At 40.9% G+C, this 13,620-nt stretch overlaps 1 protein-coding gene across 1 annotated transcript in view; it reads left to right on the top strand.

Moving 5' to 3' along the window:
- The first annotated feature begins 417 nt into the window (after positions 1-417).
- Positions 418-13,620, top strand: part of arid3b (AT rich interactive domain 3B (BRIGHT-like)) — a 30,284-nt gene continuing 17,081 nt past the window's right edge. The window contains exons 1-4 of the mRNA XM_017713697.2: positions 418-720; positions 1,626-2,303; positions 10,841-10,915; positions 11,187-11,259. Coding sequence (XP_017569186.1) covers positions 676-720; positions 1,626-2,303; positions 10,841-10,915; positions 11,187-11,259 — 871 coding nt within the window. The 5' untranslated portion in view covers positions 418-675. The remainder of the gene's footprint in view (positions 721-1,625; positions 2,304-10,840; positions 10,916-11,186; positions 11,260-13,620) is intronic.

The raw sequence follows: 13,620 nt of genomic DNA, 5'->3' as shown, positions 1-13,620 counted from the left end.
CCGTGGTGCCACTAGGGGGCGTAACGTGAGCGCGCTTTGTAATTAGTAGGCTGACGCCTGGAAAACAAACGGCGGTGGCTGATAAATGGACACCTACAACAGCAAGTGGACGTTTTGACTTGCTATACACACACTGTTTAGAATAATTAAGTTCATTTAAGAGAAACGGAGGAATGTAAGTTACAGTTTCTGAATGTGTTCAAACGTCCAGCGTGAAGTCGAAAGACTTGAACTGTTAAGAACAACGACGGGGCCACAGCCACGTATATACAAACAGCCGTCGTGTGCACATTGAAGGCGTAGCAGGTCGGAGGGGACGCGGGCCTACTCCATCGCTGTAGGCGGCGGCGGGGCGGGGCGGGCTCTAGCTGGGTGTTCATGAGGGGGGTTTGGCTCTGGGTGGAGGAAAGGCGAGGATAGTGGGAGTCCCCTTGAACGGCACTCCGGGAGCTGAGGTGAGCTCAGGCAGGCATTTCCCCTCGGCTGCCCCCTCCCTCCTCTGCCTTTAAAGAAAAAATATCGATTTTTCCCAGCGAGCACCGAAAGGCTGTTGCACTCTTATCGGGGACATTAGACGCTCATTACTCATTACTGGTGCACTGATCAAGCGCGGACAGCTTTGTGAAAGAGAGAACAAAAGCAATAAAAAGGAAAAGGAACATCTAGGAAGGAGGGATGGTGGACAATTCCAGTAGCGGCGGCAGCAGCAAGGCGCAAATGGTGAGTCCCGACTGTTGGCCAAGATCCACGTTTCGGCGCAGTCTGGAGAAGACCTGCCGTGAAACTGGATTCCTGGCTCTCCAGAGCGAATAGGATAAAACCATGAAGGGTTTTAATCCAGTCACCCGGGTTTATTGTGTAAAAGGGCTTTTGTGTTTTTAGTGTTTTGGTTTGTTTGGTTGTTGTTTTGTTAATTAGCCCTGACTTGTTCGGCTTATATGTGGCCAAAATCTCCACTGGACACGTCATGATTTCAGTTTTGTGCCCCCACCCCGTTTATACACTTCTGACGGACCCTTTAGTTGCTTCAAACTACCAATTCGTCGTAAATTGGTGCTTCTGTAAAACTCTAAAGCACTTTTTAGTCTTATTTTGTGTGAAACTCGCTGCTCCGCGGCTGCCCGTGGGCTCGCTGTGCTCTGTGTTGGTGGTGGGTCACATTTAACTGTTGATTTTGGACGTGCGCCATTAATTTGGAGCAGCCGCCGTTCAGAAGTGAGCGCAGGGCTTCATACAGTCAAACTTACTTCTGTGCTCGTTTTTCCATGGATTAAGCAGCTTTAGCCGAAATTGATTATTTAGCTCAATGAAAAGCGACACGGTGTTTTGGCCGGAAATCCGGTCATCTTTGCCAAATAGCCACCGCTCGGGTCAAAGGACACCCGTGCGTTTTAACGTTAGCTGTTAAGCACACAGATTAGCTTTCAGTGAACGAGGTTTAACGTTTTCTTCTGGTCATGGTGGTGTTTTAAGCCAGGTCACACTGTATTAGTGAGTCTCGTGAGAAAACCCGTTTGTGTCTCTTGAGCGAGTGCTGGTGAGGTGAAACGATGGATGTGAGCCGGTGTGTCTCAGAAAAACTGCTAAACTGCCCACTAATGCTGATGTTATTATTTGTTCTTCAGCCCATTTTATCTCAGGACAGCAGCCTTGCAGGAGCCTTCTCTCAGGCAGCACTGGGAAGTATGGCCGGCATCAAGCTGGAAGCTGTTATGGAGCAGCTCCAGAGGCAGCAGCAAGCCAAGCTAGAGATGGAGCGAAAAGAGAGGCACCTCAGGGAGGCCCACATTCTCTATGCCCAGCAGCTGGCCGCTCAGCAAGCCATCATGGCTTCAGCCAGGGCCCAGGGGGCACCACTGACTCCCGAGTTCTTCAGCAAGAGCGCTCTAGAAAGAGCTCCGAAGGGCAGTCAGGGGCCTCCAGCCAGCAGGGTTTCTACACAAAGCAGCGTGGACTCTGCTCTTCAGGAGGAGGACGAGATGGACAGAGGGAGAGATTCTGCAGGAGAAGAGGACGAAGAGGATGAGATGATGGATGGCGAAGAAGGAAGCGAGGATGAAGAAAACGAGGGTTTGGAGTTTCTAAGGAAGCAGAGTCTTGCCCTCCAGCAGGCTGGTGTGGGAGTTCCTCCGTATCCCTTCCCCGTCTACGCTGCCTCTCCCTCGGCTGCCAAAAAGCGGGCCCGCTCACCCCCACCCAAAGTGAAAGATGAACCAGAAGACAGCCCATCTCCTTCTGAGCCGCACTCCTTCACTACACCCAATGGCCTGGCTGACTGGAGCTTTGATGAGTCAATCAAACAGGTTTGTGTTACGTCTGTATAACCGTACGGCTAATTGGATTTTAAGGAAGTGACACCATTTCGGGCTTGTGTTTTATAGATTCTTTGACTTCTTAAAATTGTGGAGCCTTTTTATGGTGCAATGTAAAACCAGTGTTCAAAAGTATATTTAAAGAAACCTGCAAAAGAGATGATTAAAAGGGTTCCATGTAGAACCCTAAAATTGTAATTTGAATTGCAAAAATAAAGGAACCCATTTTGGTGCTATGCAGAGGTTTCTTTAAAGAACCATATTCACCAGGTTTTATCATAAAGAAGGGCCATTTATGCTTTCAGATTGTTCTCTGAGTGTTGAGTTGTGTACATAACCGGTGCCTTTACTAAGGAACCTTCGATGACCTGTTTGTACGGTTGATGGTTAAATTTATTCTTTTTCTTTAATTATTCACATGTCTGCTTTTATTGAGTTGTTTTAGGAGTCTTTCACAGTGTCTAGAATTTGTTAAATGTCTTTTTGCGTTGAATAAGGTGGGTTTTGATTTTAAGATGTCTCCTGGTAGGACTTGATTCAGTGGCAGCAGGGATAGGGCCTAGTGAACCACAGCACACAGTTCCTCAAAGCAATATTCATAACCATGCTTCTGATTTTACCCTTTTCTGCTACATAATCCTTTTCTTTCTTCACCTGAGCGTTCCTTTCTTTCTTCGTTTTTACACTGTTGATCGTCTGCTGTGCAAACCCATGTGTGATGTGGCTGTTTCAGTTTTGTTAGCGGGCTCCTGTAAGAGTCAGGTGTTGACCTATTATGTCTTTAAATACCTGGAAAGTGTGCTGTTCTGGCAATCCGCCCAGCAAACCAGGAATGTCATTCTCTCTTTCATTCATTCTTTTTTTTTTTTTTTCCTTTTTTTTTTTCTTCTTCCTGCGATCTCACTTTCCTCTGTTGTTCCTGGCCCGTGGTGTTTTCTTGGAACAGACACTTGGCAGCGTAATGCTGTCTTGGCTACTGTCCAAAGAGGCTCGTCATCAGGGCTGCCAGACAGAGAGCAGAGGTGTTGTGGACGCGTGCCTCCACTGCAGGAGACCAGGCCCTTTGGTTTACGCTTATTGATGTGGATTTAGAAGCTGACCTGAATGTGCTAATATTTTGAAGTTATAGAGTTTTTAAATTGTTATTAGAATGAGAGGTGGTGTTTTTCTCCACATCTTTTGTCTTTAAACAAATACTTTGGATATAAAATCTAACCACAAGCAGAAAAGACTGGAACTCTAAAAGCTCTGACAGTGTTAGCCTGACTATATTACATTTAGAGAATAAGGAATACACATGCATTAGTGCTTTCTTAGGCACTAATTTACTGAAGCCTACATTGTGTAGTTTGTGAATGAGAATAGTTCATAAATCAGAGGAAATTATTATTTTTTTCTTCCTTTTTGTCTCCAGTAGCTTCTAAAATATTGCAATATAAAGCCCCATGCTCTTCAATGCAGTTATGGCTTCTCTTTCATTTTAACTAATTTAGATCCCTAAGATGACTTAAAGCTTCATATTTCTCCTAAAGCTCAAAATAAGACACATTGGTTTCGTACTACGTGTAGTATTTGTGAGCCCACAGCTGTGATACTATCATGGAGGGAAGTGAGGCTCCACGTTGATGGGCAGTGCTCTGATGTTTTCGTCACACCCAAGCCACTGTATATTTAGAGGCTAATGATGTGTGTGTGGGTGTGGGCAATAAAATTGCCTGTGTGCACTCTTAAAACTTGCCAGCTGGATATGGGCTTCATTATAGCTGGAGACAGTTTGACTGAGGTAGCTTCCATGGCTATGTTTAGGCATTATATACAAGCACGTACAGTCCTGTCTGCTTCCTCCTTGATCTCTCAAACCGTTTGTCATTTCATATTCATATATATATAGGTGTGTGTGTGTGTGTGTGTGTGTGTGTGTGTGTGTATATATATATATATATATATATATATATATATATATATATATATATATATATATATATTATATGTATATGTGTGTTTGTGTGTGTGATTTATAAATATATAAAATCTCACTGCAGACAAATGCACAGATAAGATGCAGTGCAGCAGTCATTCCTGCATAAACATTGCTACAGAAAATGTTTCACTTGGTCGTTTTTAATCAGTTACATACTTTATTCCGTTAAAAATAAAAATTGAAATTGGTTGTGTATCTTTTTTCGGCAGCTCTTCAGTGAGCATGTTGTGTAGATTGGTTGGTTATGGCAGTGAGCACAGCAGGACCCTTTGGCCATGTTGTGTGAGATGCATGCTTTATAGAAGTTTGACCTTGTTGCTTGGCTCCCACATGGTTGGAGGGGAATTTATTGTTGACTGAGAATTTCCTTGTCTCTCTTTTTGTTTTGCTTTCTTTCCCCCTTCCCTTTCTTTATGTCTGTTCTTTAGTATTTAATGATCCTGTGCTGTGGTAACGGTATCAGATTGCAGTATGTGTGTTGGGGTTGGTGGGGGGGGTGGTTGGGAGAGGGAAGGGACTAGTTTGATGGCACCGACTACACAAAAGAACAGATGCCACAAATGGCATTTTCAAGTGAGGGTGGGGGGTTGGCTTTTTGGAGCCTTTCACACTTAAATGGATAAGCCTCAGTCAATCGGCAAACACAGTCACGCTCAGAGACCATGTTAATGTTTACACAATCTTAGTAAATAAGAGAATTAATTGGCAGCATAGAGATAAAAACAAGTTGAAGCCTGTTTTGTTTGTAGTCTCCATGGGGAATGACCTACTGTTTTACTGAAGTCACATGCACACAGCTGAAGGAATAGCCTTTCGGTAATCATGAGATGAGGTATTTCATTATGTGATAAAGTTTAGTGATAAATTTAAGCATTTTTTCATACCCAGACAACTTCAAGGAATGCAAATTGTTCTCAGTGAGGCTGCCTGTTTTTTTGTCACCACCATAGTAATGCTGACTGATGTTTCACAAACTACCTGACAAACACTGGTAGCAAGCTCTTTTTCAGTGGCTGCTACAATGCCCCTTTTGTGGTCCCCTAGCATGTTAATCTAGAGTGATTAATGGTGGTTTAATCAGATTCAGTGGACACTGGACCTCGTGTGTGCTGAATTATAGCCAACCAGTGTTAGCTAGTGTGAGGTTGTTGCCTTTTTTTTTTCTTTCTAAAAATCATGACAGTCAAGCTATGCATTATTTCTACCTATTTTTGTGCTACATAATTTAGCACTAGTAATAGAAACAAAGTTGACACATGAATGCTTTGGCTGCATGTCTCTGCAATAACCTTGCTTGGTAGAGTTTCAGTTTCTGCTGTATTTAATAGAGGCTGTTACTGTGCAAGGAAGAATTGTGTACCCGAAAACATAAGGCCCTTTTAACCCAAGGCATCGATGAGATGTTGCTATGGTCCCTCATTGGTCTCATAAGATGGTCGACCTTTAAGCTTTATTTTCACACTGTTGAAGACTGGGTCTTTCCTGTGGATGCAGAATGATCTTGTTTGTCCAACAGTCTTGCATTATTTAACCGTCACCATGGCAACACATCAAGCTTGTGCTGGCAGTACAAGCCAGCTGGATGCAATCAGTTTCAATGAGCTTATATCATGGTTTAATGTTGCAGAAATGATTTGTCACATAAATGATCAGTCGGCAGAAGATCTGGCTCCTTGTTTGGGTCTTTTTTGTTGTGTAGCTCCTTGATTTACAGTGTAGCTCCTTGAATTTATACACTCATATTTACTTCCTACATTTTGGCCTGTCGTAATTATTACCTAATTACCTGATCACCTGATCTGTCATTTGAGCTGATTGCATTTATTAAAGGCTGATTGCAATCATTTTCCACAGGGGTTAGCTTTTAGTCATAAATTTGCATCTCTACAAATAGGATCTGAATGTGGATGCACTTATGTATCAGTTGGGTTGGGACAAATGCATGTAATTGGAGATCATGGGCCTTACAAAAAAACACAATGTTGTAAGTTCTGGTGTAATAACACCTTTACAGGGCAGCAGTGTTTGTTTATTTGAACTTCATCTATGTCTGTCTTCAGTTGGAAGCTACAGAGTGCAGTTAGGAAGCCAGCTAGCTTATCAGCTGTTATGGCAAATTTAGACTTTTTCTTGAATACAGTGAACAATTAAAGACAATTAACTTGTTAATTAATTAATACATTAATCATTATCAAAAGTTTATGACTGACAGGCCTGTTTACATAAATATTGTGTGGCTTAAACTGCAGTTTCATGTCAGATAGTTTAGCTGCCAGTTTCATTGACTATATATAACGGTTTTTGTTTTTTTTTTACCACATTTTCATTGTCATCAGACACCATCTTTGTTTGGTGGTCCATCTTGATGGAGAGGTAGCACTAGGCCTTATTACAGGACAACTCTCCTGGGTCCTATGAAGATGTGAACACTGTCATCAATGTAAAGTGCAGCCATCTGTGAGAGAGATCACGGCCTGCTCAGTTCTCACATTCTGCGCCCTGTCTGTCTTTGAGACTGGCATTTGTAGATTCTAACATTGCATGCTTTGACCAGGCAGAGATATTGTCTAAGCAATATACAGTGTTCAGTGGCTCCAAATGTCTCCACTGGAAACAATGTAACACTGTGGGGCAGATTGAATGAGTCATTGTCCTGGACTTTTTCAGGAGGGTAGCGTGAACTTTGTGATTGGGCAGGAACTTTAAAGCCTGGTATTTGATAGTAAAAATCTTTAAAGACTTGAAGTGAGTATGTGAAGCACGGGAGGGGTTTGGTGTGCGTCTGTCTAGTTTGTCCAGCCCCACCCAAAGGAAACATTCCAAGTGGAATTAAGAGTTCCTTCTCTTGAAATGGTGAGAATTCCCACTGGGGGCCTGTGCATGAGCAGAGAATAGAGGGAGTGGCTGTGCTGCAGTTGTCCTGTGATTTGTGACCTTTTCTAGTCAATTTCACTCGACGTAACAAAAGTAGTAACGGAGGGGGGTGGTAATCGAGAGCAGAAAGGTAGATGGGGAAGGGCAGGGGGGGCTGCTTATTATTTCCCTGTCCATTTCCTTTACCTCTCAGCAAGTCTGGTAACCCCCCCCCCCCCCCCCGCCCACAAAACCTGTTGCCTTCAGCGCCTGTCCTGACCTGCCTGAGGTTGTTTTCTTTGAAAGGTTTGGGATCCTTTCACCTCTGCAGAGAAGTTGTACTTGTATTTACAACAAACCTTTTGATCTAATTCTGCAGTAAAATCAATGTCTGAACATTTTGACTTGTACCAGAAAATGAAACTGTCATAGTTTCAGATAAACATAATGAAATAGGACCTCTCCAATGGACACATTTATGCTTGAAGAGCTAAATATAGCCTACTAAAATATACTAAAATATAGCCTACAGTAAAATACTGCAGTAGTTCAGGTAATTACTATTATACTTTTTGGTGTCTTTGATGTTTGTCTATACAGTCATATCTCAGGAAAGCTTTAGGTTCAGTGTACATCGTCAGCAGCAGAGTCTTTTAGCTGACCATATATTTTTATTAGATGCAGTATATTCTAAAGCCTTCATCGTCTGAACGTTAGCTTGAGAATACCACATGTCCTAATGATGGTGTTGGGCAGTGATGGACCTGTGTGGGCTGAAACATTCACACCTGTGCCATTTCTTTGAAAGACAATCTGTTTTGTAATGTAGCGCCCAGTCTTAGTCAGCTAGTGGATATGACCCTTGCCTCAGGCCCTACAAGCTCCAAGCTCCTCCATGGCCCTTTGTCTCTGTTGTGGCTGTTCACTTTTTTTTTGTAGCCAGGGAAATGGCCCTATTTGTTTAAGGTGAATTTTACCATTACTGCACCTTGAGTTTAGAATTTATCATTTCTGTGCTGTATGCTTTACTTTTATACTTTCGAGTAGATTGCCTACATTTGTTACATGAGTCTTGGCTATCAACTTTTAGCAACTGCTTTCACATTGCGTGTAATGGCCCTCAGCCAGCTAAGCACACTGCCTCCAATAAAGAGGAGATCCTTTACAAACCACACTCCCAGCCCCTCGACTCCTAAGCACAGCAAGGTGCTGAATAAATAATCTCTGACTTTCAGCAGGGAACCACAGGACCAATTATTTGATTTGGATAAAAAATTTACGGAGGCCCCCCTGCAGGGCTTTTAAGTTGATTTCAGTGATATGGCTCCTGGAGCAGCTGCGCTACTGTAAGAACGCTCATCACAACCTGGACACAACAAAGGGAAAGATTCCTGCAGTTATTTTAATGGATTACACGGTACTTTGAAAGGGGAAAAACCTGACCTGTTCAATCATATATGGTGTATGTTACATTTTCTCCACTTCTCCATGGAAGTTGGCTGTATCACAGAAATAAATATATCAGTCATTGCTTTTGGAACATAACCTGAATCTTTTTCTTTTTCTTTAAGTATAACTTTTCTCTTTAAAGTGTAATTTAGGCTGTACTCGACGCTGAAATTTAACGTTGGAGTGCCTTGTATTAAAATGTTTGACACAGATACTGGTTTTTGCTTTGCATGCTATATGAACCTTCCAGGTGTTAGCATTACGTCAGCTCCAGATTCCAGGTTCATCATTTCCTCTAAATGCAAATACTGGCCATGCTTTACAGCCCACTGTAATGTTAGCATTGACAGCTAAACAAATCTGTTGGATTTTCAAAGTTAGAATCTTCTTTGTTGTGAAAGAAAAAAAAAATGGACACATAGTTGGGGTTCTGTCAATTGGCCCAGTGTTTGTTCTTATTGTATTGGTAGTTTTCTCACCAGAACACAAACAGATTTTTTTTTTCTTTACTGAATAAATTCAAAGTTAGATTTTGCCCATATTTCTTGGTTCTGCGTGTGTATGCTCTTAACCACACCGAAAGTACACTCGCATTTGTGACATAAGGTGTTTGTCCTGTCTTTCAGAGTAATTATTTGGCATGGTCAGTTGGGCTATTTGAGTTTCTATTGAGTTGAGATGGGGGAGGGGACTTCATTTCCTCCTGCTAACCCAGATGGTCATCTGGTTCCTCCTCTTGGCTAATTTGCCCACTCATCAATCAGTCTTCTATAATATGATTAGTAAGGCCAAAGCCTGACCAGTAAGCCTGATAACAGCTTGCAGACTTTCTAAATGTCTTGGGTGTCAGATAATGTTATGCAATCTGTGTGTGAGTGCTGGGTTACCTCAATGAAAGAATGTGTTGGTAGTTGCCCAAGCATGGAGGGGAACTGTAATCTCAGAGCAAAATGTATTTATAAATACAGTTAAGGGTTCTGTTTGGTTACACTGAGCACAGCAGCATCTAATAACATAAATACTGAAGGTCCTCTTGACGTTATATAATGTATATGTATACATGCATCTGGACATCTCCCTTACTCACACATCACAATACCACACAGTGTGTCTGCGCTCCACAGTTGGTCCCCTGCCGAGTGGGCTCTCCTCTGGGCCCAGCTGGTGTGTGTTAGCTGTAAACTCTGAAGATCTCGCTCTCTCTCCAGCTGTGATTCACTTAGCATATTAAAGAGGGGGATGGAAGGAAACTCCTGTAAAAGTGCTTTATTACCTCTCTGACTTGACTTTTCCAACTCCTCTCAGATGAGCTCTGGGTTGCGGACTGGATGGCCCGTAATCAGTCAAAGTGTGTGTGTGCACAAAGGGACCCTTAGAGTTTATAAGTGCTTTATGAGCTCAGCCAAGTGATGTAGAGGACTTAAAGAAAGTGATCATCAGATGGCAAAAAAAAAAAAAGAACACCAAATGTCTAAATAATTTTAATTCTGTTTATGTGGTGGGGTCATTTCTGCTTCAGTTGTATGTAAAAGTTTGGGTGCCCCTGGTCAAATTACATGTCTTGAGGATTTTCTAGGTAAAAATAAACAAACAAATAGTAACTGTTTATTTGCTAAATTTTATGTATTGGTGAAAGCATGACATGGAGCATAATTGTTATACTTAATGGTTTGTTTATTTACATATATTTTATACTATTTATTTATTTATTTATTTATTTTCTTCATTTTTCTAACCTAAAATAATGTCCTCTACAGGGAATGTTATTGTGTGTGTGTGTGTGTGTGTGTGTGTGTGTGTGTGTGTGTGTGTGTGTGTGTGTGTGTGTGTGTGTGTGTGTGTGTGCGTGTGTATGCGTGCATACATCCTCTACAGGGATGTACACACTAACATTCCCTGCAGAGGATATTATTTTAGGTTAGAAAAATTTATTTATGAGCATGACATGAAAATTAATTAAATGAGCTTGATTTCAGGAATTGATTAATGTAGCTGTAACTCTTAAGTGTGTCTGCAGGTAGAACCTAGAAACTCAAAGTTTAGAAGTCATCACTAATTTTCTGTAGTTTACTTTTTTTTTTTTTTTTTTTTTTTTTTTTTTTCTTCCCAGCTTCTGACTCAGACCTCCCTTCCCATTGTGTTTTTTAGCTTTCTTTCTTTCTTTGATATACTGAGGTTATTTCCTCTTCATCACCTTCGCTTTTGAAGCTAAAGTTGTCTTCTTCTTTTTTTTTCCCCCTTACAGAATGGTAATGCAAGTTGGAATGAAGAAAATGATGGTGGGAGAGGAAGAGGAGAGGCCTCCAGGGACTTTGCCAAGGTAAACAATAAGATCCAAGATTCATGGCTGTTAAGTTCTTATGCTCATATTAGTGACACACGGACACAGTTTCAGGTTGTTACCTGAAGTGTCTCTGCTGCTCTGTAACAATGAAAAAGACAAAACTAAAAAAAGAGCAGTGTTACATTTAAGTGTAAGAAGCTGGCTGAGGCCTGTAGGTGATATTTAAGGTTTTGATATTAACAGTGCTACCAAAGAATTTAATGTGAGAGATTTATAATAAATATTGTGCTATTTTTTTCTTTTGTAGCTTTATGAACTGGACAATGACCCTAACAGGAAGGAGTTTTTAGATGATCTTTTCACTTTCATGCAGAAAAGAGGTGAGAACTGTTTTTGTTTTTTTTTGTTTTTTTTTAAAAACATCACGATAAATTAACTGCCCCATCTGCAACAATTAGAAGGGTTATTCTGTCATTATGGTGGCAAATGGAGTATAAATGTTGAGAATATATATTATTATTATTATTATTATTATTATTATTATTATTATTAATTTTTTTTTTTTTTAATCAATTTAGGAATAGAGGAATAGGACAAGAAAACAACTAGATGTGTATTTTAAGTTGTGGGACACAAATCGCCAGCAAATGTTATAATCACTGAGGTGTCATAGGAATCTACCATTCAACACTGTTACACTTAAAGCGATAATACCGTAGCTGCACATTACCCAACAAGTAATGTTTTTTTTTTTTTAGACAAATGGCTGTAAAAACAATTATACTCCAGCTTTCTTTGGCACAATATGCTCACTGACTCAAACGGAACATAATATAAGGTTAGCTTCTGAGAGTTAGTTGCCCCTCAACTTAGTTAAGTGGAATCATATGTCCTGAGTCTGTGTGATTGTCATATTGTGACAGTGAGATGAGTCTGCCAGCGTCATCAGACAGGCTAAGCTTTCAGTTACGTGGCTTGCCGGGGCTGTTAACCCCTTACGTAGGATTTAAACTTAACCAGATGGGGAGCTGTTTGTGCTGCTCTGCCAACCCCCATCGCTCTGTGTGTGGGAGTGTAAGTGGGGGTGTCAAGAAGTGAGACCTGATAATGGAGGGTGGACGGCAAAAGTGTGATCATGCCAAATGTCTGTCAGTGGGGTGCAATCCTGGTGATTAATGGTGTTTTTTTGACTGCTTTAGTGTGAAAGACATGGCAGTTGAAGCAGACTGTGAGAAACTGAGATGGGTTTCTAACAAACCTCTATTCATAAGTCATCGTGTTGTTCCTGAAAACTCTCAGGTAGTTAAATTGTAGCCCACTTAAGACAGGGCGCCAAAGGCTGGGGGCCTTATCTGTTCCTTTTCCCGCACACACAATAGTGGCCAGCATGGTGGTAGACGTGTCAGCACATTTATAAAAGTGGGCAACAACTTAATGAATTCATACTTTACATATTAATTAGGAAATTATGAAGTAGTAGTTACTTAAAAGGAATTAATGATACTCTCAGCCCATGATTTGAATATTGATACTAGGTTCACAATTCAGTATGTTTACAATATTTTGAACATTTGAATGAAGAAACATGATGACTATGACATTTAATGCAAGTACAATCTTTGAACACCAAGTTGTCATAGTTAATATAATGTCCATTCTCCATGGTGCACATTGTCACACATTTCAGTGTCGGTTGGTATTGGTATGTATTACTTACCATATTCAAGTTTGTTAATTTTACAATCCTGTGATGCCAGCAACACATTGCAAAACAAAAGACTGGCAAAGTTGTGGAATGCTTCAAAAAAGCACCTGGTGGAACACATCACAACTTAAGTTAATTGACATCAGTTCAGTAACATGATTGGGTATAAAAAGAGCATTTCAGAGAGGCTGAATCTTTCAGAAGTAAAGATGGGAAAGACTGCACAGGCGAATAGTGCAACAATTCATAAATAGTAAGAACTTGGGCATTAAATCATCTACAGTACACTATCATTAACATATTTAGAGAATCCAAAGAAATCTCTGTATGCAAGGGACATCAAAACATGTATTGGATTAAAATTTGAAATTCCTTTTGGAAATCATGGATACTGTGTCCTAAAGGCTGAAGAGGAGAGGGACCATCCAGCTTAACAGCTCATAGTTTGAAAACCAGCATCCATGATGGTATGGGGTGCATTAGTGCACATGGCATGGCTGACTTGCACATCTGTGAGGGTACAAGAACAATATATGTAGGTTTTGGAGCAATCCAGACTGTTTTATTCAAGGAGGGCCTTGTTTATTTCAGCAAGACGATGCCAAACCATATTCTGCATGTATTAAAACGGCATGGAACCATAGTACGCGTCCAGCTGTCCAAACTGACCTACCTGCAGTTCAGACCTATCGCCCAGTAAAAACATTTGGCGCGTTATGAAGCAAAAAATTTGATGAAGACCCCGAACTGTTGAGCAGCTGAAATCATATTTCAAACAAGAATGGGAAAATATTTAACGTTCAAAACTGCAGCAGTTGGTCTCATCAGTTCCCAAATGCTTACAGCGTGTTGTTAAAAGAGGTGATGCAACACAGCCCTGTCATAATTTTTTATTAAAAATAGTTTACTGAGTGGCCCAAATCTAGACAATATGTTTGTCGTACCTCAAGTATATAGTTTAAACATCGAAACATGTAAATGACAAAGTTTGTTTTATGCAGCAGTGTTGAGTGTTGATTGTAAATTCCATCCATCC

This window comes from Pygocentrus nattereri, chromosome 11, assembly GCF_015220715.1.
Source record: "Pygocentrus nattereri isolate fPygNat1 chromosome 11, fPygNat1.pri, whole genome shotgun sequence".
Classification (NCBI taxonomy): Eukaryota; Metazoa; Chordata; class Actinopteri; order Characiformes; family Serrasalmidae; genus Pygocentrus; species Pygocentrus nattereri.
Note: the sequence above shows the minus strand (reverse complement) of the source record. Positions and strands in the feature narration are given on the sequence as shown.